The sequence below is a fragment of the Cupressus sempervirens genome, chromosome 4, assembly GCF_028749045.1.
Source record: "Cupressus sempervirens isolate cs-2001-9-10 chromosome 4, ASM2874904v1, whole genome shotgun sequence".
Lineage (NCBI taxonomy): Eukaryota > Viridiplantae > Streptophyta > Pinopsida > Cupressales > Cupressaceae > Cupressus > Cupressus sempervirens.
The window spans coordinates 765,516,875-765,544,665 of NC_143121.1; the positions used below are offsets into that span (position 1 = coordinate 765,516,875).

The 27,791-nt window shown below is 36.3% G+C and overlaps 1 protein-coding gene across 2 annotated transcripts in view; it reads left to right on the plus strand.

The window, feature by feature from the left end:
- PDV2 (plastid division2) overlaps positions 1-27,437 on the plus strand; it is an 89,221-nt gene extending 61,784 nt beyond the window's left edge. Inside the window, exons 2-3 of one of the 2 annotated variants that reach the window (XM_089826803.1) lie at positions 26,489-26,875; positions 27,029-27,437. In XM_089826803.1, the coding sequence (XP_089682929.1) occupies positions 26,489-26,875; positions 27,029-27,193 (552 nt within the window). In that variant the 3' untranslated portion in view covers positions 27,194-27,437. Of the gene's footprint in view, positions 1-26,488 lie in introns of both variants that reach the window. The other variant, XM_089826802.1, reaches the window with a different exon arrangement.
- Positions 27,438-27,791: the final 354 nt, after the last annotated feature.

Consider the following 27,791-nt stretch of genomic DNA (forward strand, 5'->3'; position numbering starts at 1 on the left):
AATGGCATAGACAGAATGTTATCCACCTTAGGCAATTTGATGGTGAATGGAGGATGTCTGGGATGGCAGAATTTGCATCCAGCTGATTTGAATCGCAATTGCCTTAGATATACAACAGAGTTCCAGTTATTGCAGACCCTCAAAGATGGAAATCGTCCTCCTTAAATGGCAAATGACACTTGCTGTAATTATCGTGAGTCCCTCTTAATGCAGCTATAGGTCATAATAGTGAAATCACAGGTTACTAATGCTGGATGTAGTGACGTCTAACCTTCCCAAATCCGAGATCAGACTTCAAACCTCCACAAAGATTATCACCAGTCGGTGATCAGTAATTGCTAGAAATTGTGCCTCTAGGATAATTCCAGAATTCCTCCAAACAGTTTTCCCAACACAATTCGATTCACCAATATGTAAATCCAGGCAATTTGTTATTGAGCAGTCTAACCATTGTATTCAGTCTCCAGGCACAGTAAAAACCAATGGGAGATTCTTGCAACTTGTTATACCACAGCAACAAATTGCACCCAAAACCAAACTCAAATAATTCTCAGAAGTTCACAAAACCCTTAGCCAGATCAAAAGATGAGAGAATATAATAATAAAGATTACTTTCCTTAGCCACAGAAAATACAGTAGGAGATGTTGGCCAATTGTATACTTCAGCACAATTGCCAAGAACTTCTCAGATGTGACCCTTATACTGCAGAAAGGGTATACAATTTATAACTTGGGAAAAAGCCACAAAAGCAACAAAAGCAAATATATATTCAATTGTTCTTTTCCCAATGAAATGAGCTCTTATTTATAATCTTTTGTTGGCCAAAGTTTCTTAAAAAACTCCACTTCAAAAATTGTGGAAGTTTTCCAAAAGAACTCAACACTTGAAACTTTACAACATGCTTTTTAGAAATATCTCTTAATGTCATTATTATAATAATAATAATATAAATATCATTATAACAATGCAACTTGATAATTATTTAATAAATAAGAGCTCATGCAATTATTAACCTTATTTACTGTAGGTGACGACCAACTGTTAAAGCCACCCATTGTATTGCCAAAGATAACAATTGCCAAAAACAGACTCACTAAAAATAGTAAGTCCACAACTGGGACCCCCAAAACACCCTGTCAGCTCACGAGGGTCGCTATGATGAGCTAACTCCATCAATTGCATAGACTTGCCAAAAAGAGGGACATTACAGTAAGTTGATGATAAATAAAATTAACCCTTGCAAAATATTGAGCAAATATGGAGCAAATGCATAGAAGTTGGAAATCACCACCTAATATTGCCATTTCTCCCATTTTTTATATATCAGATCTCACTCCTTACAAGGCATTTCTGTGATCAAATAGTAAACAAGGAAGAAGATAATTGGCTAAATCAGATACCTACTGTTGAAGCCTCAATAATGGAATGCATTCTAGATACTAGAGAATCTAAGAAGACTAAGAGAAAGACATACTATGAGCATTTGGTCAAGTGACAGGGATTACATGGGTTTGAGGCAACTTGGATCGTTGAAGAGGATATTAAGAAATAAGGAGGAGATTTGCAGGAGTTGGTCTCTAAGGGGACTAGAGATTTTTTTTTGCCCGGGGGAGTGTGGTGCAACAGCACCCCTTAGAGGCCAAACAGGTGATTGAAGGCTCATGGAATGCCATGAGTACTAAAACATGTAATTGGTGTTTTAGGTTGTAATAAGGTTTGAAGGACCAAGTTAGGTGTCAATGTGACCCATTTTGTGAGGCTACTTAAAATGGTAGGCATATGTAAGCCACCAGGTCAAACTTGGTCAACAGGTCCAAAATGTCATGAAAGTAGCCAAGTAAGGTGTTTTGAGTCATGTATGATCAATTTTGATCAAGTTGTAGGGTCTAGAGCACAAGATGCTGCAGTTTCTTGCAAAAGTTGTCAAAAAGTTGCATGACAACTTTTTGCAAAATTGACAACTTTGGGAAGATGAAGAGTCAACTTCATCCCAACTGCCATGGAAGTTCAAAAGATCACCCCAACGGCCATGGATGTTCAAAAGATCAATGGGGAAGTTAGTTAGAGGTTATTTAAGACTCATTTGTGTGTTTTGGCACCATGGTGTGAGTTGTAGTCTTCTAGATAATTGAACAATAGCATATTCAGTGTTTCTCTGCAAATTTTGATGTTCTCCAGCTCTCTGATTGCTTGCACAGATATTTGGACATGTAAAACCAATCGAAAGGGGTACACATACGTGTTAACTAAATCATTGAGGTGCTTTGGTCGAACTTGGTCAGCGGGCTCAAAATGTCATGAAAGCAGCTAAGCCAGGTGTTTTGAGTCATGTATGATTAATTTTGATAAAGTTGTAGGGTCTAGAGCACAAGATGACGAAAGTTGCAATTTCTTGCAGAAGTTGTCAAAAAGTTGCATGACAATTTTTTGCAAAATTGACGACTTTGGGAAGATGAATAGTCAACTTCACCCCAACAGCCATGGAAATTTAAAAGATCAATGGGGAAGTTAGTGAGGTTATTTTAGACTCATTTGTGTATTTTGGTGCCATGTTGTGAGTTATCGATAATTGAACAATAGCATATTCAGTGTTTTTCTGCAAATTTTGATGTTCTCCAGCTCTCTGATTGCTTGCACAGATGTTTGGACATGTAGAACCAATTGAAAGGGGTACATATATGTGTTAACTAAATCACTGAGGTGATCTGGTCTCATTTGGGGCAATAGGAAGCAAGATATACAAGATTTTGTTCAGCTGGGTCTGAAATCCTATTTTTAACAGGGTTCCCAGAGTAATTTGCTTCTATTTTAAATTTCACCAGTGACTTTTAATGGCCATTTGAGGCTCAGTAGTAGAGGGCTCTACCTCCATGTCACAAAAGATTTTGGAGTGTAAAACTAAAGGGAGTTAGGAGAACCAGCGAGCCCTAGTCAGGTAAACACATAGTTGTGGATAGGAAATTGTTGCAAAAACAATCTCAGAAGTGAGAAGTGGATTGATAGACTTCATCCAAAGTCTGGTTAGTAGTCATCATAATGTGGTAGCCCTGCTCCAACCATTGGTTTGGTCAAATACTTCCAAGGAAAGTAGAGTTGCTTCAATAAGTGCACAATTAGGCCTAATTAGGACCAATTCACCCCTGTATCGGGTTGACCTAGTCAAAGGCAAAACCCATATCCAAATCTTTGAAATTTCTCAATTTTTCCGAAAGGGTATTGGAATCTACACTTTGTTAGGTGGTTTGTTTGGAAGGGATTCATAAGGTGAAGGAAAAACTAGTTGTGGAGGGCTAATTGTAACTAAGTCTCCTACTAGGCCTATTTGCAGAACTCAACAAAAAGATACCAAACTGTTGAAATTGCATATGGGGGTTGGGCATATAGGAGTCTTGGAGTCTGTCAAAGGGCTCTAGGAGTTGTGAGAACATATTTTGACTCTTCTCCGTACTTTGGGTTGGTGTGGGCCTCTTAGTGGAGGAAACAAACAAAACTATCTAGTTGCTTCTCATCATGTGGCGATCATGAATACAGGATATGCACAATGGTTTTGTGCCAAGTTTTAGAAATATCTTACCAAATATAGCTTGCAAGCGTGATCCTAAGTTGCATAACTTGTTTCATTTTTCTTTGCCAATGGATGCCGTCTTCCCCATAGACAAAATGTGGTCTCATGGACTGCAGAGATTGCTGGATTCACACACATTATGGATTTGCTGAAAAGGCTTGATAACTTTCAAGCAAATGTGCTAGGGATCGAAAATGCTATGATAAAAAACAAACAAAAGTGGTGGAAGCTTAGACAGGGCACATGAACCATCCGACAGAAAGCCTCAGATAGATGTGATCTCATGGAATGCCAATAAATGCAGGGCATGCACAAATTGAATTTTCTGAATGAGCTCTGGAAACTTTGTAGCAGATGCATGGCCGGTAAAGCCTATTCAGCATTCTTTGCCAGTGCTGATCTGCATATAATGAGTGGGGGAGGTTAAAATATTTTGAAGAAAATAATATGCTATAGTGGAGGTTTTCATCTAAATGTGAAAAGTTTTCCACCAAGATGTTTTCATAAGAAAATAGAAACAGTTGCACTAGAACATGAAGAGGTGAATTTGAGAGAGATGCTGTGTTTTCCAGTAGAAGATTGAAATAATCTTAAAATAGAACATTAAAATGAAATATTCTTTTACACCAGCAGAGGAATCTGGTGTTATTCCTCAAAGCATGGGGTTACATATTGTTTGTCAAATAATGAGATAAACTCAAAGGGCGTGCACAAAATAAACTTTGCCAATATCGGAGATTTTAGTCATGGAGGGAAAAGTGCAGAGTTTAGTATAATTTTGTGAAGTCCAATATTTGAGGGAAGCAAATGTTTAAAGGCTTGTGTTTCTCAGATCTTCTTGTCACTTTGAAGGATGAACCTGAAATGTTTGTTTCACTAAGGGGTTGGGACACTTCACTAACAGGGTGAAATTTGTTTCCAAGAAGTTACAAAAGGTTAAAGGAGTTAAGGCAAAGCAGAGGGGTTACACATGGATAGATAATTATCATTGGTGAAATTCAGATGTAAAAAAGAAAACACAGATGATGAGTTTTACCATTGGGAGCATCTATTTTCACGCAATAGTAATGGACTTTTTTCACATCATTAATTAATTCAGTAAATTTGCAAATAATAGGGACTGGAAATTCTTATATTTTGTAATATGTAATGTGGATTTTTCAATCAAAGAGAAAAAAGGGGGACATTTCCAAATCAAGAAAAAGTGAAATATATTTTCAATAGACATTTAAAAGTGATTCAACAGCAAAGTAGAAGAATATTTTTAAATATAATAGAGAAAAGTACAATTGTCTTTGATGAATGTGAACTTGAAGGGGTTGAAAAGAGACAAAATGCAGTTCAAATGCAAAGGGAAAATGTCTTCAAATTTTTAATGTGCATTCACGTAAAGAGAGGAAGTGCAGAAAAGACAAAAGGCCAGGGGTACAGATCAGACAGAGAAAATACAGATCAGATATTTTTCAGCTAAGTGAAGAGGGAGAAGATATTTTTGTAAATCAGACTTTAAAAAAAAGGACAGGTGCTAATTCTCATTCTCTGTCTTGAGATATCTCTGTGTTTTGCAATGAGCTGCATGAATATATTTTATTCTGAGACTGTCTCCATGACTGGAATCTAGTACTCTTTTGAATCCAATGATTGATGATCTTTTGGGTTTTTTCATGCACGTTTGCTGCATTTGATTTATATTTGTTGTTGCCTTCTGTTCAAGGAGTGGACTATTTGCTTCAGCAAATGTAACAGGAGTATTGTGTTTACAGATGGTTTCTAAGAATGGTCATATGATACAGTGTTAGTGGTCTTGTTATCGTAATGTGATAATGTTTTCAAAGATTTGTAAAACATGTTTGATATTGCAAGATGACATGCTGGTTATGTGACTCCGTAGCCCTTCCCTTGGCACTGGTCAAGGCTTGTGCATCTTCTGTTTTCAGTTTGGTCTCAACTCTTAAAATCACACAGAATCTTAACCTTTTATGTATGTTGCTGTATGTTACAGCCATCTCATGCTCCAAATTTGCCATTCTTCAATATCCTCCCCTTTGTTGAGCCCTTTTTCGTGTGATTATCTGCTTACGAGTAAAGTGAAGTGATTGTAAAGGCATTAAGGGATCACCCTCCCAGGTTTTTGCAGAGCCCAACGTGTGGAAGGGTTTGTTAGATCCTTGTCAGTTGGTCCAAGCCCCAAAGATTATTGATAATTGAAGTTGACTTCTCCATAGATAATTGAAGGATCAACTTGGTTACTATTTTATAGTGTAAACCCTTTTAGTAACCAACAATAATGACAGTGAATCTCAGGAAGGGACCACTTATTGGTTCAAGTAATTTAGAAAACTAGTGGACATAAAACCATTTTATGTAAACAAGAAAACCTTTGAGCCAAATCCACTTAGAATCCAAACTTTGGAATAATTATTTTAAGGCTGGAATAAAACCAAGAATCAGGATGAGATCATTACACTCATATTGAGCATTGAGAAGAAGACAAAGATACCCTCATTCAAACCAAGTAAAGAAACCAAATAGTTGCCAAAGGAACTTTTGGAATGGAAGGAACTCATCTTATTAGGGGACTAGGTGTCAGGAGATGCCTCGGATTCTTGTGGAAACTTATGAATGAATGCTAAACCATGAGGAGCCTACAATAGTCTAGAGTGGCAGCCACCTCCAGGGGAACAAGAAGGTTAAGTTAGGTCCAAAATTAACTAGTATTACTAAGAAATAGTTAGCCAATAAGTTTTGAGAGAAAATTCTAGTGACTAACGTATGTGCTATGTCTAGTGGAAAATTATGCCTTAGGAAACAAGAGTTGGGAATTGGTTGAGAAGTCATAGTAAGACAAATTTTGCCATGCAAACCAGAGTTGCAACAGGAAAGGGTGGTAGAACCTATAGTTAATAATGAAAGATTTAGTGAATCAAAAGCGTAACGACCTCAAAAATATAATGTTTATAAGTTATCCTCTCACGTTGAAAAGAGAATAGAGAAAAGAAATTAAGGAATAAATACTCCTTGGCGATAATTGAAGACTTGTTGAACCAATTTGAGAAGCCAGATATTCCTGAGGCAAATTTGTGGTTAGGAAATCATCTGTGGAACTCAGCGTGGACAATACAAGCTCACTAGAGCCACATACGGGCTCACCTATGTGTCCTAACGACTTTTATGAGTCCGTTGGGTAGGATGTTTATGGAATATTTGGATAAGAGAGTATTACTGCTCCTTGACCCATTCTAAATACATAGAAGAGTATCTTTCTTTGGTTGTGAATGAGTTTCATGAATGGCTAAATAATTTTTTTTTGAAAAGGGATCTGCCATACCCAAGGCACAAAATTCTATCAAAAGAATAGCAGGGAAAGCTAGTAATGGGCTGATTGGTAGCTCACAATGAAATTATCATACACAACTCATCCTCCTAGCACATTCTAGAGGAAATAGATAAAATTTAGAAGAATCCCAATTATTGAAGGAAAGAATATGCCCAATACCAATGTAGAAAGTGTGAGATTCTTCAAGAACAGTGCAATTGTCACAAACGCATTTGAGAAGGGTTAGGAGGCATGCTTTCCAATGTAGTTGTGATGGCTTCTTGAAAAGTGTTTGAACTTAAATTTGATCATCAAGGAAATAAAGTCTATAATGACAACAAGGAACCCAATTCCAATATATTTTAGGTATACAACTAAAGATGGGGGAAGGGACACCTGGTCTTTGTTGTCAACTAAAAGAAGCTAGAGAGTCAGGGGAGATAGTCCACCATGATGATACGATGCTTTATGGGACATCAACTAAAATGTTGAAAGATCATGTTATGACATAATCTTTTGTGGAGAAAAATCCATACCTACAAGATTTTTAGGATGTGTTTCCAAAGGAATCACTAGGGTTCCCTCTGCCCTCGACGACTTTTATGAGTCTATTAAGTAGGGTGTTTATGGAATATTTGGATAAGAGTATTATTACTCCTTGACCCACTCTAAACACAAGGAAGACTATTTTTCTTTGGTTGCAAATGAGTTTCATGAATGGCTAAGAGGGTGCAAATGGTCAGAAAACTTGTCCAAAAAGGGAAGTGCCATATGTAGGGCACAATATTCTATCCAAAGAAAAGCAGAGAAAACTAGTAATGTGCTGATCTGTTATTATGAAAAGATCACAATTAAATACTCACACACAACTTATCATCCCACCAAAATCTAGGGGAAATAGATAAAATTCTAGAAGAATCCCAATTGTTGAAGGAAAGACAACTCAATACCAATTTAGAAAGTGGGAGACTCTTCAAGCATAGTGAAATTTTCACAAACACATTCGAGAAGGATCAAGAGGCATGCTTTCCAATGTAGTGGCGATGGCTGCCTAGAAATTACTTGGACTTAAAATAAAGTCAATAATGACAAGAAGGAATCCAATTCCAATATATTTTACTATACAACTAAAGAAGCAGGAGCAAGGGAGTCAAATCTTTGTAATCAATTGGAAGAAGCTAGAGAATCAAGGTAGATAGTCCACCACGATGATAAGATGCTTTATAAGACATTAACTCAAATGTCTAAAGATCATATTATGACAATCTTTTGTGGAGAAAAATCCATGCCCACAAGATTTTTAGGCTGTGTTTCTAGAGGAAGTATCAGGGCTACCCCCTTAGAGGATGTTTAATTTCTATGCAGATTTGGTACCTTTAGAAAATGTTTGACTTCTACATTGACTCGTCACTAAAAATTGAACCAATTTCCAAGACCCTTAGAATTTTCACTGTTGAATTGATGGAACTTAAGGCACAACTACATGAATTACTCTCCCTGGGATTAATCAGACCAAGCATGTCTCCTTGGGGTACACTAGTGATCCTTGTAAGAAAAATGGAACACTTTGCCTCTACATTGATTAATAGGATGCTAAATAAGGCTACCATTAAGAATTGATTCCCATTAGCCAAGATTGATGACTTGTTCGATCAAATGAGAGGGGAAATAGTCTTGTCCAAGGTAGATCTATGATCTGGCTATCATTAGTTGAGATTGAAAGAGGAAGATATTTTTAAGACAACATTTAGGTCTCATTACGACCATAATGAATTTACTGCATTACTTTTTGGACTCACAAATGCTCCAGCTGCCTTAATGAACCTTATGAACTGCATAATCAAAGATTGTCTAGACAAGTTTATTTAAGTAATTCTTAGTGAAATCTTGATTTATTGAAGGAATGATGAGGAACATCATCGACATCTACAAATTGTTCTTCAACTACTAAGGGGACACAACTATATGGGAAGCTGTTCAAGTGTACATTCTTTCAAAAAGAGGACTGCTTGAGCAAGTTTGTTTTAGTAATTCTCGATGAAATGTTAAATTATTCAGGGAATGAAGAGGAATATCATCAACACCTGCATATTGTTCTTTAATGACTGTTGGGACACAATTACATGGGAAGCTGTCCAAGCGTGCATTCTTTCAAAAATAGGTACAATATCTGGGGTAAATCATCAAGACCCTTATAAGATGTTCACTTTTGAATTAATGGAACTCAAGGTGTAGCTACATGAATTACTCTCCTAGGGATTAATAATACCAAGCATGTCTCCTCAAGGTACTCTAGTGTTCTTTGTAAGAAAGATGGAACAGTTTGCCTTTGTATTGATTAACAAGATGCTGAATAAGGTAACTATTAAGAATAGGTACTTGCTAACCAAAATTGATGACTTGTTTGAACAAGTGAGAGGTGCAATGGTCTTTTCCAAGATAGATCTATGATCTAGACTAGAAGAGGAAGATATCTATAAGACAACATTTAGGACTCGTTACAACCATTATGAATTTGTACTATTACCTTTTGGATTGACAAATGAACAATGTATTCAAAGACTACCTAGACAAGTTTGTTTTAGTAATTCTCAATGAAATCTTAATTTATTCAAGGAATGAAGAGAAACATTATCGACCTACAAATCATTCTTCAATAATTGAGGACACACAATTAAATGGGAAGCTGTCCAAGTGTGCATTCTTTCAAAAAATGACTGCCTAGACAAGTTTGTTTTGGTAATTTTCGATGAAATCTTAATTTTTCAACGAATACAGAGGAACATCTTTGACATCTATAGATTGTTCTTCGACGGCCGAGGGAACACAATTATTTGTGAAGCTGTCCAAGTGTACATTCTTTCAAAAAGAGGTGCAATATTTGTGGCATATCATCTTTGTAGAGGGTATTGCTGTAGAACTGAGTAAGATTAAAGCTATAATAGAATGGCCCCTTCCTAAAAATTTACAAGAAGTAAGAAGTTTCATGGGGCTACCAAGATAATATCAAAAATTTGTGATGAGTTTCTCTCATATTGCATGCCCAATCACCTTTCTTCAAAGAAAAGGTAAAATATTTGAATGAATCGATAGGCATTAGAAGGCCTTTGAGTCCTTAAAAGAGAAATTGAACATGAAACCCATATTCAAGGTCCTTGATCTTGTAGGATAGTTTGTTGTCACCCATTCCTCCGAAGAAGGTTTTGAGGGGTTTTGTGTCATGAACCCTCCAGAAACAAGACCCAACAATTATAAATTATAAAAAATATTAAATATTAAGTAAATATTGTTTTATCTATTATAAATGTATATATCTAATTGAAATCAATATAAGGAACATTAGTTACAGCATTGGCAAAGTAACCATCTTGATCATAACACCTTGGTTATACGACATGCCTATAACATCCATAATGATAGAAGATAGGTGTCAACATATGGATATCTTAATAATGATCAGTAGGAAATAATTTCCACAAGTTGTCAAATTGTGATATTGCTATTAGGATTTAACTGTGTGATTTTTGAGTCAAACTCATTGACCCATGTTTCATGAGTAGTGATTCAACATGGATCCATCTCTCATGATAATAAATGGAACACCTAGCACTCATTGGATCTAGGTGATGCTCACAGGGGTGAAGCATCGAGACTTCCTGGGAGGTCACCCATCCCATTACTACTCCAGCCGGAGTGCGCTTAACTACGAAGTTTCCTCCATGGTTAAACCCAAAGCTTGCAACCCCATTTGCAAAACCTTCACCGAGTGTTGTGCCTTATGAACCATTCATTAGAAAGCCCCTTAAGCTCATCAATTGATAAGTAGGAGATAATTTCCACAACAAGTCAAATTGTGATATTGCTATCAGGATTTAACTGTGTGATTTTTGAGTCAAACTCATTGGTCCATGTTTCATGAGTAGTGATCCAACATGGATCCATCTCTCATGATAATAAATGGACCACTTAGCACTCATTGGATCTAGGTGATGCTCATAGGGGTGAAGCACCGGGACTTCCCGGGAGGTCACCTATCCCAGTACTACTCCAGCTTGAGCGCGCTTAACTACGAAGTTTTCTCCATGGTTAAACCCAAAGCTTGCAACCCCATTTGCAAAACCTTCACCAAGTTTTGTGCCTTATGAACCATTCATTAGAAAGCCCCTTAAGCTCATCAATTGATAAGTAGGAGATAATTTCCACAGCAAGTCAAATTGTGATATTGCTATCAGGATTTAACTGTGTGATTTTTGAGTCGAACTCATTGACCCATGTTTCATGAGTAGTGATTCAACATGGATCCATCTGTCATGATAATAAATGGAACACTTGGTACTTATTGGATCTAGGTGATGCTCACAGGGGCGAAGCACCGAGACTTCTTAGGAGGGCACCCATCCCAGGACTACTCCAGCCTGAAACATGGGTCAATGAGTTTGACTCAAAAATCACATAGTTAAATCTTGGTAGCAATATCACAATTTGACTTGCTGTGGAAATTATCTCCAAATTATCAATTGATGAGCTAAGGGTCTTTCTAATGAATGGTTCATAAGGCACAACACTTGGTGAAGGTTTTGCAAATGAGGTTGCAAGCTTTGGGTTTAACCATGGAGGAAACTTCGTAGTTAAGTGTGCTCAGGCTGGAGTAGTACTGGGATGGGTGACTTCCTGGGAAGTCCTAGTGCTTCACCCCTGTGAGCATCACCTAGATCCAATGAGTGCTGTTCCATTTATTATCATGAGAGAGGGATCCATGTTGAATCACTACTCATGAAACATGGGTCAATGAGTTTAACTCAAAAATCACACAATTAAATCCTGACAGCAATATCACAATTTGACTTGCTGTGGAAATGATCTCCTACTTATCAATTGATGAGCTTAAGGGGCTTTCTAATGAATGGTTCATAAGGCACAACACTTGGTGAAGGTTTTGCAAATGGGGTTGCAAGCTTTGGGTTTAACCATGGAGGAAACTTCATAGTTAAGCGCGCTCAGGTTGGAGTAGTACTGGGATGGCTGATCTCCTGGGAAGTCCCGGTGCTTCAGCACTGTGAGCATCACCTAGATCCAATGAGTGCTAAGTGTTCCATTCATTATCATGAGAGACGGATCCATGTTGAATCACTAATGAAACATAGGTCAATGAGTTTGACTCAAAAGTCACACAGTTAAATCCTGATAGCAATATCACAATATCACTATCTTAATAATATCATCAACAAATGTATATAGATTCATAATCCATTGATAATATGTAATGTTTTATTTTCCAAAACTGATTAATAATAATAATAATAATATTTACATACTTAGAATTCAAATATAAACTAAGGCAATAAACATAAACTAAAGCCCATATTACTTTTAAAATAAAATAATAATGAAACGTGGGTGTCCACCCCTTTTGGTTGGAGGGGGGGCCCACACGACAAAGGGACGTTACCCTTACTCATGCCACACGATGACATTATTTAAGTGGGGAGGAACTTGCATAAGCACGGAAAACAAAGGAAAACATAAGCATCGAGAGGAGATTTTCTACAAGAGGAAGAGCAGCAATGCATGCAAAAGGAAATAAACACTGAAGGGAAAAAACAACAAATATTAGAAACATAAACATAGCCTTAGACCATGTAAGCATAGCCTTATGAAAGGGGATAGTCAGCATTCTAAATAAAATTTTAAGATGAAAAGTCATTGAAAAAGGTGTAAAAAGAGAATGAAACATGGATATATTTTTTAGGTGAGAAGAGGGGCTTAATACATAAAGTGACCAAAAGGAATAAGGAAGTAAAAGGGGGTAAATTAAGTAATAAAGTAATGATAATCCAATTCATTTATAAAAAGAGTATTAAGGGGACATTAAGTGGAAGAATTAAGGAGAATTAATAGTGGGACAGAATAAGGTACATTTAAGGTGTCATATTTAGCAAGATCTATAATTAATTATATATTGTTTGATATAGAAATACAATTATCTTTCTTGCATGCAAACTTGTATACATTTTTTGAAGTATACATAGACTTCATATATTTTCGAGTGTAACAGATATTCAAAATCAGTAAAATTGTTAATCTACTCCAAACTCCAAGTTGTAATTAAAAAGTGAGATGACGGTGGACCCTAATAGGGGTTATTACATTTTGATGCAAGATGGGCAGCTGGTCGCCTACAAATTAAGGAAATTGAAGAACTTTGAGCAAAATTATACACCCCATGATCTTGAATCAATAGCCATTGTTCATGTGCTACAAGTTTGGAGGCATTACCTTTGGGAAAACCCTTTGAACTACAGTCAAATCATTAAGGCTTAAAATACTTGTTCTCTCAACCCAACTTGAATGCCTGACAAAGGAGGTGGTTGGAATTGATTTCAGACTGGCTTCGAGATTGGTTATATTAACGGAAATGAAAATAGAGTTGTTGATGCTCTAAGTCACAAAAGACATATCTCAACAATAACAATAGTGGGAACTGATTTGAGTATCAGAATCTTTCAAAATCTAGAAAGGGAATAATGCTACAACCAAGTCAGAGTAGCATTACGAAAGGATCCTCATGACTCTAGGTATGAAGGCTTCTAGATTGAGCAAGATGGTCTATTGAGGCATAAAGGGAAGATATACATACAAAATCTTTCTGAACTAATGAGGCTTGTACTTAAGGAAGTTCATTCCATGCCTTATTCAAGGCATTCTGATGTATTTAAACCCTGATCTTAAACCCTTTGTACTTTTGGAAAGCGATGAAAAATGATATTGCCAGATTTGTGGTGTGCTGTCTTGAATGTTAGATAGTTAAAGTTGAGCACCAAGACTCAACATGTTTACTTCAACGCCTTGCCATTCAGGATAGGGAGTAGTAGATAACCAACATGGATTTTGTTCATGGTCTTCCTATGTCCAGGAATAGACACAATGCAATTCTAGTAGTGGTAGATAGACTGACTAAAGTAGTTCATTTCGTACTCGAAATTTTGATTGATGAAGCTTCTATCTTGGCCAAGAAATTTGTATAAGAAGTTTTCCAACTGCATGGTATACCCAAGAAAATCATCTCAGATAGAGATGCAACGATAACCTTTAGGGTTGTGCAAACACTCTTTACAGCATTAGGAACTTGGTTCAACATTAGTTCAGCATATCGCCTAGAGACAAATGGGCAAACAAAATGAGTTAATCAAGTTTTGATTGATGCCAACATGCTTTGTGGATTAATGTCAATCTGATTGTCGTAAGGTACGAGAAGCGCAAAGTATCAGGAAATAGTGTATGAAGTCTAATAGGTAGGAGAGAGTATCTAAAACCTGATATGCAGAGAACATACTTGAAGTGTTGTGTTATTGCTTCTTCTACTATTTGGAGGTAAGTACAAGTTGTATGTGGTATGTTGGCCAAATATTTCATAAGCGGTTGTAGACATTACAAAATGGAGTTTTTAGATACAGTATGTGAGATAATCTTGTTAGCATGAATGCTGATGATATTCCTATGGGGGAGTATACTAGCATTACTGAAGACATGATTCAATGGTTATGTGTTGCTTTCATGTTAGTGTTTGTCATTGATGCCAACATATTTGTTATTTTATAAAGATTGGTAGAGTTACAAAGTAAGAAGTGTTTAGTGTGGTTCAAGGAGAAAAGATCAGCTTATGCAACTTGAGGATATGTTCACCTATATGTCTAGATGCTATAGCTATGAGTAGGTACAAAAATATGAAGACTGGTTCGAGTTATGAAGAATTTACTGAAAGCAGCTTTTCGACAACGTTTCTAGAAAGTAGGTACTGTTGTTTTGATTCTATCTCCTCACAGGGATGGAATTGGCTTAAGTGGATAGAGACAGAGATTGAAGCCATGACAAAGATGCCTTGGTTAAGAGGGCATAATCAGAAGATCATTGTGCAAGTTAAGAAGACTATGAGCCAACGGTTTGTTGGTAATCTTGAAAAGTGTAAAATCATAATGTAACGTGTATTGTAATATCTTTAGATTGTCCTATATTATTATTGTAAATTGGGAAAGTCTCAAGATTGACTCGATACTTATTCTTTAGGACTTGGTATAAAGGAAAGCTTATTTCCTTGTGGTAAAGTGTAGTGGTTTTGATTAGTGAGATCATTATGCGAACTTCAATGCAAATATCTTTTGATTGGAGTAGAAATTGATGTGGGTTGATGTACTGTGAGCGTCAAAGGAACTGTATTGGCAAAGGAGTTACTGTTTAGTGAGTTTAGAAATCTTGGATATGCTTATCTGAAAGATTGTCTAGTGAAGACTGTTTCTTAGGCTATTTAGACAGTGGGTTCAGTTGTCCTCCTTTCAACTCCTAACAAGGTTGGCACAACTCCTAACAGGGTTGGAATCCCTCAACAGGGATTCAAAGTCTCCTAACCGTGACTCTATGCACTGATTGTATTTCATTGACTCCTAACAGGGTCAATCCTTTCACAAGGAACTTTTATATTAGTGCATCATCTTGTGGGCATCATTCCCACCGTGGTTTTCCCTCTGATCAAGGATTTTCCCAGTTCACATATCTGGTGTTATTGTGCATGGTTATCTTTCTATGATTGTTGCATCTATTGTTTACATGTTTTAGAATTAATAAAGACATTGAGAGTTATTTTAAATGCATAACTAATTCATCCCCCACCCCCCCTCTTAGCTATCTTGGTGGACTTTACTTTCGAATAATTGGTATCAGAGCATCAAGTCCTTGAAAGAAAAGTTTAATAGCTCGAGGAGATCCATGATGCATTTCAGAAAAGAAAGTCTGAAGTTTGATGGAGTTAACTATGATAGCTGGAAAGAAAAGATGAAAAACATTTGCTATGCATGGGTCCTAAATTTTGGTTGGTTAGAATAAATAAGAAGAGTATAATTAAAGAAGACAAGCTTGATTCTTGTGAAGAAGCTCAAAAAGATTTATTCATGTAGAATATGCTTGCTAGAGAAGCACTACCAACAACCCTTAAAAACATTAAGACTTGATAATGGGATTTGGCTTGCTTTACAAAGAATATTTGGAGGTGATGAACATGCTAAGAAGGCTAATTTGCAAAGTTAGATATGTTTATTTCAAGATCCTATGATGTTGGAAGATGAAACTATAAGAGGTTAATTTGCTAGAATATTAGAGATTGTTACAGGAAGTAAGAGTTGTGGAGGTACAAAGATAGAAGATGAAGTTGTGTGGAAAATTTTGAAGACCTTAACACCTGCTTATCATCAAAGAGTACAAATTATTGAACAAGTTATTCCCTGGACACCTAATTTTACAAGAGAGACTCTTCTTGCAAGATTACAAACATCTGAGATGTGGATGAAACATAATGGAAAATTGCCTAGAGTAGAGATTGCTTTTAATGTACAAAGAGATAGACCTACATTGACAAGAAGTGCAAGTACAAGTGGAGATTATGCTAGTAGCACCCAAGAAAAAGATGAAGAAGACAAGAAGATTGAAGAAGGCCTTGCCTTGCTTATGAAGAGAGAACTTGAAGGTAACAAAATTCTTGTTTGCTGGACATGTAAAGAACTTGGTCATTATTCTTCTAAATGTCCTAAGAGAGTAAAGAAGTTTAAGCCTAGAAAGTCTTATAAATCAAAAGTATCTAAAGATTGATTCTATGTTGATGAGGATGGTGAAGTTGATTTTAAGATGATAAATTGCTTAGAAGATAGTGATGACAAGGATGATTAGATCGGATTTGTTGCTATTAAGGAAGAAAGCCTTGAAAAAGAAGAAATTAGAGAAGAAAAACACTAGTATAACAAACTGAAAAGAAAAAGTCTGATGGGATTATAGATAGTGGTTGTTCCCATCAGATGACTAGAGATATGAATTAATTTGTTGAATTCAATAGTTATGATGGAGGAGTAGTTAGAGTTGGAAACAATACAACATGTCACATAAAAGGAAAAGGATATATCACACTTGATGGAAAGATGAACACCGAAGATATTTACTTTGTGGATGGTTTGAAACATAATCTTTTGAGTGTTGGACAACTTGTTGACAAGGGATATTAGTTGTAGTTCACAGAGAAGACTTGCATCATCAATGATAAAGATGGTAAATTTATTGGTATTGGTACAAGGACGAGAGGTAATGTATTTTTGTTGAATCCCTTTGAAATGACATGTTTAGTTGTTAAAGTGGATGTTAGTTGGTTATTGTATAAAAGATTTTGTCATATCAACTTTGATAACACTGTGAAGATCAGTACTACACTTGCAGTTAGAGATTTGCCTAAGATTGTGAAACCTACGAATATGATGTGCAAAGAATGTATATTGGGAAAACAAAATAAAAATTAATTTCCAAGCAAGACAAGAGCATTGTATGGCGAAAGGTATTTCATGCTTGTTATTGATGATTTTACTAGAATGACGTGGGTTGCATTTCTTAGAGATAAATCTGAAGCTTTTGAGAAATTCAAGATATTGAAGAGTAAAGTTGAGAATGAATGTGGTTTGAAAATTAAATACTTGAGATCTTATAGAGGAGGAGAATTTATTTCAAATGAGTTTAACAATTTTCATGAAGATAATGGCATAAAGAGACAACTTTTAGCCCCTAAGTCATCACAATAGAATGGAGTAGCAGAAAGAAGAAACATATCAATAATAGATGCAACAAAGGCAATGATGTTTGAGAACAATGTATCACATATATTTTGGAGAGAAGCAATGAACACAACAATAGACACTATGAACAGAGTGCAGATTAGACAAGGCACTGGTAAGACACCTTATGAACTTTGGTTTGGTGATGCACCTTCTCTGAAGTACTTTAGAATCTTTGGAAGTAAATGCATACATTATAATCTTTAGAATCCTTGTCTAATCTTTAAAGAGATGATGATATTGGAAAGTTTAATTCAAGAAGTGATGAAGGAATGTTTCTTGGTTATTCATTGAAAAGAAAAGCATACAGATGTTTTAATCAAAGATCAAAGACTATTGTTGAAAGTGCTAATGTAAGAGCTGATGAAAAGTTTATCATTCAGAAAAGGATACTTGACAATGATTCTGATGGAAAGAATAATTAGAGGACTAACAATAAGAATGCTGAGTAGGAATTGTTTTATGAAACTGACACTGATTTGTAGACTGAATTACAAGAAGAAATACAGAGAGAAGAACCTAGATCTAAGCCTAGAGCATAAATTAGAACAGAACAAGTGACACCTAACATAAATGTGGCAAAGAATCACCCTACTGAACATATAATTGTTAGTGTGAACAAAGGTGTCTTGACAAGGAACAAGGTAAGTGAAGAATTGTGTTTGATTTCTCAAGTTGAGCCTAAGAATGTTGATGAAGCTTGTAAAGATGATTATTGGATAAAAGCTATGAAAGAAGAACTAGAACAGATTGAAAAGAACAAGACTTGGGAATTGGTTCTTGGACCTAAAGATAAGAATGTTGTTGGAACTAAGTGGGTGTTTAGAAACGAAATGAATGAACAAGGTGAAGTTGTGAGAAAGAAAGCAAGATTGGTATGTAAAGGTTATTCACAGCAAGAAGGAATTGACTTTGAAAAATCTTTTGCATTTGTTGCTAGATTAGAAGCAGTGAGAATGTTTTTGGAATATGCAGCTAACAAAAACATTGCAGTTTATCAAATTGATGTCAAATCAACTTTTCTAAATGGAGAACTTGAAGAAGAGGTATACATTGAACAGTTTGATGGTTTTCCTTTGACTGATAAAGAACATATGGTTTTCTGATTGAAAAAGGAATTGTATGGATTGAAACAAGCACCTAGAGCCTAATATGCAAGATTAGACAAACATTTGATGAGTTTGGGACTTGTGAAAGGTAATGTTGATATTAACTTGTATCTGCGAAAGGAAGGTAATGGCTTACTGATTATTGAAGTATTTGAGGATGACATTATTTTTGGAGGTAATGATGAGGCAACTAAGATATTTTCAGAAGAAATGAAGGAACTTGAGATGAGTATGATTGGAGAGATGAAATACTTCTTGGAATTGCAAATTGTACAGATTAAAGATGGAATTTTCATATCACAAGCTAAGTATCTTAGAGATTTATTGAAAAGATTTGGATTGGAAAGTTGTAAATTGGCACACCTATAGTAGCTGGTTGTAAACTGTCTAGCAAAAATAAATCCCCTAGTGTCGAACAGAAAAAGTACATATCTATTATTGGTGGATTACAATATTTGACACATACTAGACCTGATATAGCTAAGCAATTAGAATAGTGACAAGATTTCTAGAAGATTTTAAAGAGACATTATGCAACAATAAAAAAACCTTTTAGATATTTGATAGGTACACTTGATTATGGTTTACGGCATGACAAATCGCATGATTTTACTTTATGTGCGTATACTGATGCTGATTGGGCATGACGCATAGATGACAGAAAGAGCACCAATGGTGGAGCATTCGTCTTGGGGGGAAGATTGGTTTCTTGGCTAAGCAAGAAAGAGGATTGCATTTCACATACCATAGCAGAAACAAAGTATGTGGCAGTAACAAATAATTGTAATCAAATTATTTGGATGAAGCAGATGCTGAAGGATATTGGAATAGAGTTTATCGAACCTATTATCATACATTGTGATAATTCAAGTACACTATGTCAAAGAGTCCAGTTTTACATTCAAAGAGAAAACATATATCTATTAAGTATCACTTTTTGAGAGAGAAAGTTGTAGAGAAAGAAATCAGATTGGAATATGTTAGACAAAGGAGCAGATAGTAGACATATTTACAAAATAGATATATTTACAAAACCTTTGGCTGACAACACATTTGAGTACTTGAGAGGTATGCTTTGGGTTATGCCCCAACCTACTTCAGTGTAGTTGATGCAAATATTGCATTAGTCCAGCTAGTAGCAGAGCACTATTTCTTTATCTAGACTGGATGCTTGATGCTTCTCCTATGAGGGAGTATTTGTGTATGAGTCGAGTCGTTAAGGACTTTGGGTATTGGAATTCAACAATGGCTTTGGACACTTGAGCTTGGACATATTGTTTTGGAAATGATTGAACCTCAAATTGACATAATGATACCTTTGTCATTGATGTCAATGGGGGAGAGATGTGTACATGAAAAACATTTTTTGAGGGAGAGTGACATTCGTTGGGGAGAGTGTTGATTGAAGAAGATTTGTAGATGCTTATGTATGGGGAGATTAACACCTTCCTTATGCATGTTGATTACTGTATGTTTGTGGTTTGAACATGAAAAACTCTCTACAACTTGTTTGAGAATGAGATGTATGTTTACATTCATAAGTAGCATGAATGGCGGAGTAAAGGCATACAAGGAAGAGATATATTTGGTATTCATGGTACTCAGATGTTTTTCATCTACGTTGCCATCAATGCCAAGGGGGAGATTGTTAGAATGAATGCTGATGATGTTCCTATGAGGGAGTATACTAGCATTGCTGGAGACATGATTTAATGGTTATGTGTTGCATTCATGATAGTGTTTGTCATTGATGTCGACATACTTGTTATTCTATAAAGACTAACAGAGTTACAAAGGAAGAAGTGTTTAGCACTTTCCGATGAGTAAAGATCAGCTTATGTGTACTTGAGGATATGTTCATCTATATGTCCAGATGCTACAATTGTAAGCGTGTATGAAAATATGAATACTAGTTCGAGTTATGAAGAATTTACTGAAGGCAACTTTCAGACAACGTTTCTGGTAAGTGGGTACAATTGTTTTGATTCTATCTCCTCATAGGGATGGAATTGGCTTAAGCGGATTGAGACAAAGATTGAAGACATGATAGAGATGCTTTGTTAAAAGGGCATAATCAGATCATTGTGTAAAAAGTTATGAAGACTATGAGTCAACAATTTGTTGGTAATCTTAAAAAGTGTAAAATCATAATGTAACATGTATTGTAATATCTTAAGATTGTCCTATATTATTATTCTAAATTGGGAAAGCCTCAATGCCGACTCAATACTTAAAGACTTGGTATAAAGGAAAGGTTATTTCCTTGTGGTCGAGTGTAGTGGTTTTGATCAGTGAGATCGTTGTGCGAACTTCAATGCAAATATCTTTTGAGCAGAGATTGATGTGGATTAATGTATTGTGAGGTTCAAAAGAACTTTATTGGCAAAGGAGTTTCTATTTAGTTAGGTCAGAAATCTTGGATATGCTTATCTAGAAGATTGTTTAGTGAAGACTGTTTTTGAGGCTATTTAGATAGTGGGTTTAGTTGTCCCCCTTTCAACTCCTAACAGGGTTGACACAACTCCTAACAAGGTTGGAATCTCCTAACATAGATTCAAAGTCTCCTAACAGGGACTTAGATGTATTGATTGTATTTCATTGACTCGTACACTATCCTACAATGATTTAAAGGATGAGGCATCAATTTGTTTAGCACAAATACTTAATACAAAAATCTTCCTTTCTAATTTCTAATTCTATGAAGTCATATCTCAAAGAATATGTATTCACTTCTACTTAGCTGCAATTGATAAGTACGATATAAACTTTGGACAAAATGAGATTTAAAGTTCACCTTGTAACTACACAAACAATTCATACACTTTCTCAATAGGTTCAAGGTAATACCACTATTGTGACATAAGAACCAGTGTTACAAGCCTCAGACTCGGCTTGGACTCAACAAGCTGTGTTTAGGCTCAGACTCAGACTCGATAAACGAACTTGGCAAGGATTGGATAAAACGAATTAACCAAGAAATTCACATATTCTTAAGGATTTAAAGTTTTTTTCTTGCATCATTTGGTCAATTAACATCAAATACACAATAATTGAGATAAATAAAAGCCACTTTGCACACATACACTACTTTGCATAGATCACATAAATATAAATGCAATTTTTTGAAGGAAATTAGTTAAAGTTAAACTAAATAACATAATAGAATCGTAGTGTCATTATCAAATGTCTACAATATTCATGGAATATGAAATCAATGGAATAAAAAATTCAAAACATATATCAAAATAAAGGTCTCATAGTAGACTATGTCCAACGAATACATCTAAGATAGCTCATGGAAGACTCTAGAGCAACCTCTCTCCCTCCATATGAGGCTGAACCTCAGTGACATGCTTATCCTTCTCATCGTTATATTCATCCTCATAATCCTCATCATTAGGGTTGGATCCATCACTCTTAGCCTTAGGGTTCTACACTGGGTCTCCTTGTGCTCTAGCCTCCTCTACTGCCATCGCTACTACCTCTGCTTCTTGATCCACCTGATCAACCCACTCCAAGTCTTCATCACTACAAATAGGATCATCAATCTCTTTGTTCCACCCTTGTGGATCAACCTTCTCTAGTACAATAGGCGATGTGTCGGTGCTTAAACTCTATTTGTGACAAAGGTGAAGGTTGTAGTGAACAAACACAAGATCATTCAACTTTTCTCAGTGCCAACTTGCTGTGCTTCTTCGAGTGTATATGCTCAAACAAACTCCAATTACGTTTCCTAAAATCCCAATACTCTCCTCTCAAGCCTTTTTTCTCTCTTGCTTGTGTTTGCAAGTGATAGAATGACCTTTTTAGGTCTTAGACATGGCATACATACTGAAAAAGTCAAACACAAATATTTAAAATTTATTTTTTTTGCATTTTTTTGCTGGCTGATGTTAGAGTCAGACCAGCGAGACTCACCGAGTTGGCGAGTCCATAGAAACTTTCCTAGGACTCAGCCGAGTCCGAGGCAAGAGGCTGGCCTTTGTAAGGCTGCCTCGCCTCGGGAATTGCAGAGTCCTGTAATGCTGGCAAGAACACGATGATGATAGAACAAGTTCAACACAAAGATTGAAAACACTTGCTCTTTTATTTACACTGAAATCAACTTACACAAATTAAAAACAAAGTTTGTATCTTGCACAATTCCAGTAGAGTTTTCTTACAGTGCATAAAGATGTTTATTTATAATGAGCCATCCTGTATTTATAGAAGAGGAACTACGAGAAAAAAGATGGAAAACAACTACCTAAAGTTGACATATTCAACATTACTGTCCTATGTGATGTGATTGCATGTAATGAGGCTATGCGTGATAGCAATTTTTGGCTTTACATCTGACATTATATATGCAATTGCAATTTTTTTCTGTACATTTAACCTGTCAAAACTCAATTGCAAAATGCAAGTCTAAGATCTTGAAAAGCACGTGAAATCTCATTAAGTGCTTGAAAGCACTTTTGATTCTTTTTCATTATGTGCCATGCAATCCTGAAACCTGTGAATGCCCTCTCGTATTTCACTTGGATTCGGCACACCAGTGAAATCTTTATCTATCTAGCTGTTGTATCTGGCATTGTCTTGCGCAATTTCTGTGATTGCTTATACATTCCACAGACGGGAGTAAGGAAATTCATTGGAGCCTAATTCTATTAGGTTTTAATTTTTCTTCTTAAGGCTGGAGTATAGAGATATGTCAGGTTTAGGTTTTTCTTGATGGACCAAATAATGTGACTTCAGAGATGGGTTTTCCAAGAGTAAGACAAAATGTTAGTTGTCATGGTACATATAAAGCTATGGATCTTTTCATGTGGAAACAATGAATCTTCCAATTGAAATTGTTTATTGTAGAGGTCACTATAAATAATATAGGATACATAATTGTCGCCTGCTTTCTGTTTCATCTGCATTTTAACAATTATGGATCTGTTTGCAGAGTAATCTGATAGCAAGTCCCTTCAGTGCCCTCTGATGCCATTGAAGTCTTTCGCAAAATTATAAATTTTTTGTGAATTTTCAATTTTATCCTATTTAGTGCTTTAAAGATTGTGTTTGTCAAAGGAATAAGCATTACTGGTTCTCTGAACAGGGGAAAAGACCGGTTAATGAGTATGCTAGAAAGGCTAGGAAGTGTTGGATAAAATGGACTTTTATCCTCCTGGCTTTATATGAGTTTAATATACATATATAGAGAAGTGCACAACAAAAGAACAAAAATAGATAAACATGGAACAACACTCTTTGTTGTTGCATAAACCTTGTCATAACTCATTTACATTGCAATACATTGCTTAGGTTGCTGGCATTTTCTTGTTTGTGTAGTTTGAACTGTGTCTTTGTTACAAACTTACAATGGAGGCAGTGCTGTCAAATTGCATTTTTGAGTCAATTTGACTTGTTATTCTCCCTGTTTATATGCAAAGCCAATAACTACCTGAAGTGCATAGCAATGCAATTCAGTATAATAGCAAGAACTTTTCTCTGCATTATTTTGAAGAAACCTTACCAGCTTCAAGTGCTGAAAAGCATATCATTTGTTTGTTTGGTCCTCTTATCAAGCAGATCGGTAACCCATGTTTAAATTTGCGGACAATTTTTATTCTGCCCTACTTAGATTCCTTATGCAAGATATACAACAATGTAGCTTGTTGTGTACTTCCATATAGTTTTTTGTGTATATGAGGTCATAGTGTCAAAGATGGAAGTCTTAAACTTATCATACTTGTGATTGTAATCTTATATGTACATCTCTCAAAATTTTGTCTTGAATTAATTTAATACTGTTCACCAACCACAGTTTTTTTTTTGATAGGTAACATTATTGGTGTTATATTGATATTAAAGAGAGATTACAATATTTGAGGTATGACCATATACCATATTTCCATAAATCTAGCCGTTCCCTAGCTATACATATGACATTACACAAAAATAGAGTATGAACACTCTGTCAAAAGCCAAGACCACCCAACCCGTATACAAAAAAGAACCAAAGACAAAAAAAGACCAGGGTATCCGCATGTAAACGCCGAAATCACCACCATCTTCTGTTGCTACTCTTTAAACCAACACGTAGCTTCCTCGTGTGTGAACATTGGCGTTGAGCGATCATCCATTACCGAAATTCCCTGCCTACCCCGGCGACGCTTGCCACTGCCATCCCCCTCTACTTCAAGCAACGAGGCATCCACCCAAACTCCCTTTGATGTGGCAGCACCCCCTCCTGCTGGTTCTTCTTTGCTAGTTGGTGGCGGAATTGTTGCCCTGGAGCCAGCGTACTCTTTCTCGGTGTAGCCTTCATGAAGTCTTGTTTGCTCTCCTCTGACACCCAAATACGCTCAGTCAGGAACTCCACAATCTTTCTGCAGCCCTTCTTTGCTTTAGGGAGATGGACACCTTGTGGATTTGCGGAGGACCACACTACCAGTGGCTGAATCGATGAATCCTGGCCACCAATTAGCCTCCAAGGCTCAACTCCCATCTCAATAGCCACGCCCAGGACAACTTGTTCAATTATGTCTTTTAGCTCCAAAAGCCACTGCATATCCACATAAGCTGCAACAACACGGTGAACCTCCTCCTTTGTTTCCCCCAACATCAATGCAAGTGCAAAAAACAAAGATGCCACGTCTAGGTTTAATCTCCGCTTCCAAAATGCATCCAGGTACTCCAGCCCAAACATCTGTTGCACTCCCTCTAGAAAAGCCGGATCATCAAAAACAAAAATGTTCTTAAGACACCGCGTAGCACTCCGGCCCTCGTAAGTCTGCATCTGGTTATCAGAGCCCAAAGAAAACTTTGCCTCCATAATTGTCACCTTTGGAAACAAAATGAGTATGACTTGCCTTCTGTCTGAATTTAACTAGCTTGGAACTTGCTGGAAACAAGCAACGCCGCAGTACTGAGGAATGAATACACACAAATTGGCATGCACAGAGGATTGGGTATCTCTACATGCCGTAAAATGATTAATGCCGTTGGGGGTAGGAGTCATGATGCCTTCCCCATGAAATCAGCCAAGTTGAATTTTTATTTATTATTTATTTTTAAATGTGTAAAATTGGCCAAACCAAATAGTTCTCTCTTTAATCTAATACAAGGTGTCACAAGTCCTCAAAAATTTCATTTTGAGTACCCATTGCTGCATTTTGACCCATGTTGGCTAACATGTCCACCTTGTTTGCTTCTCGGAATGAATGAAAAACTTTAAAGTCATCAAATTCCAGAAGCAAATCTTTGGTCTGTTGGATATATTTATCGAGGTGCTAGGTCTCCAGCCTCCCTTTCTTTATGCCATTTATGATTATCTCCGAATCCCCTTCCAAATGGACTCTTCTAATGCCTATTTTGGCTCCTAAGATCAAAGCCTCTTTGGCTGCATAACATTTGGCAATACCATTCGTGCCATCCTGCAGATGTTTGGCTACAAAGGCGAGAGTATTGCCCATATGATCTCTTGCTACACAACCACACCCCAAGACCCCCGGGTTTCCCCTAGCTGCGCCATCAAAATTAATCTTGACCCATCCTTCCTCTGGTGGTGTCCAGCACACCTTTGCCCTATCTTTTATAGGATTAACCCTACCAAGCCCATAAACGGGCCACCAACCAAAGTTATTACAAATATTTGAATAGTTTGTGATTAAACTTGAGTGGATATATTTTATAATGCAGTCCTTAGCAAATGAAAATTTGCTGGATAGTTTTGAAAATTCTTGTCTCGTCTACTTCTTGATATAAAATGTTTACTTTCAGGTCTGTATCTATGTTCATTCTTTAGGAAAGCAGAATTGACAATTAATTTGACATTGCCTTTATGGTTAGGCATGAAATAATGAGGTGGTTGATTTCTACCTACAGAATTTACAGCAGCGGCAATGTCTGGAAAAAGAGGCCAATCTTAAAGAGCTTGATGCAAGTCGGAGAATTCTGATTAATAAACTTAAAGAATACAGAGGCACAGAGCTTGAAGTGATACAAGAAACATGTGTATTTGTGGGTGGGTCAGTTGAGCAGAGGGATAGCATTGTTCTACCTCCATATGGAGGGCATCTTCCAGGGTCTTTTTTCTCATCAGTTGATGAGTCTCGGTCACTGCCCACTGCACATTCAGTGAGGAGAAGGAACCCATCTAATTGGAAATCATCTGTGACAGGTGATGAAAGAGAAGAAAGTGATCATGAAAATGATTGTGATGAAAGGGGCGAGAGCTCCAGTCCAGTAATCAGTAAAAGAAGTGCCAAAAAGGTAGCAAGTGGCATGGACCATATAATTGGTTTGACTACAAAAGCAGTTTTTGTAGTTGCAAGTGTAATTTCAATCTTTGCTTTAGTTTGTTTTGAGCCCAAAATTCGTAGAAATGCATCTCTGAAAATATCAGGCCTACTTTCCAAACGGCAGATACAGATTCCTCCCGTGCAACTAAAGGCTGATGTTCCCAGGTGCCCCCCAGGGAAAATATTGTTGATTGAGGATGGTGTTCCAAGATGCTTTGTGAAGGAACGTGTAGAAGTACCTTTTGAACCTGTTATAGAAGTTCCAGATGTGGCATATGGCTGTGGATGACTTTGCAGATGACCTCCAATGCCAGGGATGTATGGTGCCCAGCAGAGAGGTTACCTTCAGGTTGGTGTTTTTTCCACAACCTTTTAGTAGGTGGAATTAATGGTTATTACTATCTGAAATTATGAAAGGAGGAAAAGACCTTCAACTTTCTGTTTAGGAGTCAAATATTCGTGTCATGGAGCCGTGATTTTTGAATGTTGGATTGTTATCTATATTATCATAAATCAGTCTTCTATTTCAATTATACTCTTGTTGACTAGAGATTGTCTCACATGTCAAATTGATCTCTAAATTTAGATTGGAACTGATTTTCCTTTATAACATTTTTTATTAATAGTAATAATTTTTTTTTTCTATTTTCTATTTAATTATGATAAAGCATTATGGGGCTAAGGCTAACCTCTTAATTGAATATAAAATAAAGTGCAAAATTAATATCTTTGTGAAATGCTTGTACAAACTTCAAAGGAGTCGAACATAAATATGATGAGTCAAACATTAATATGATGCATTTCAGTTAAAGTAACCTATTTTTCTTATATATTTTTATTTATATAATAAAAGCAGAAATAGAAATAAAAATAGAAATAAAAATAAA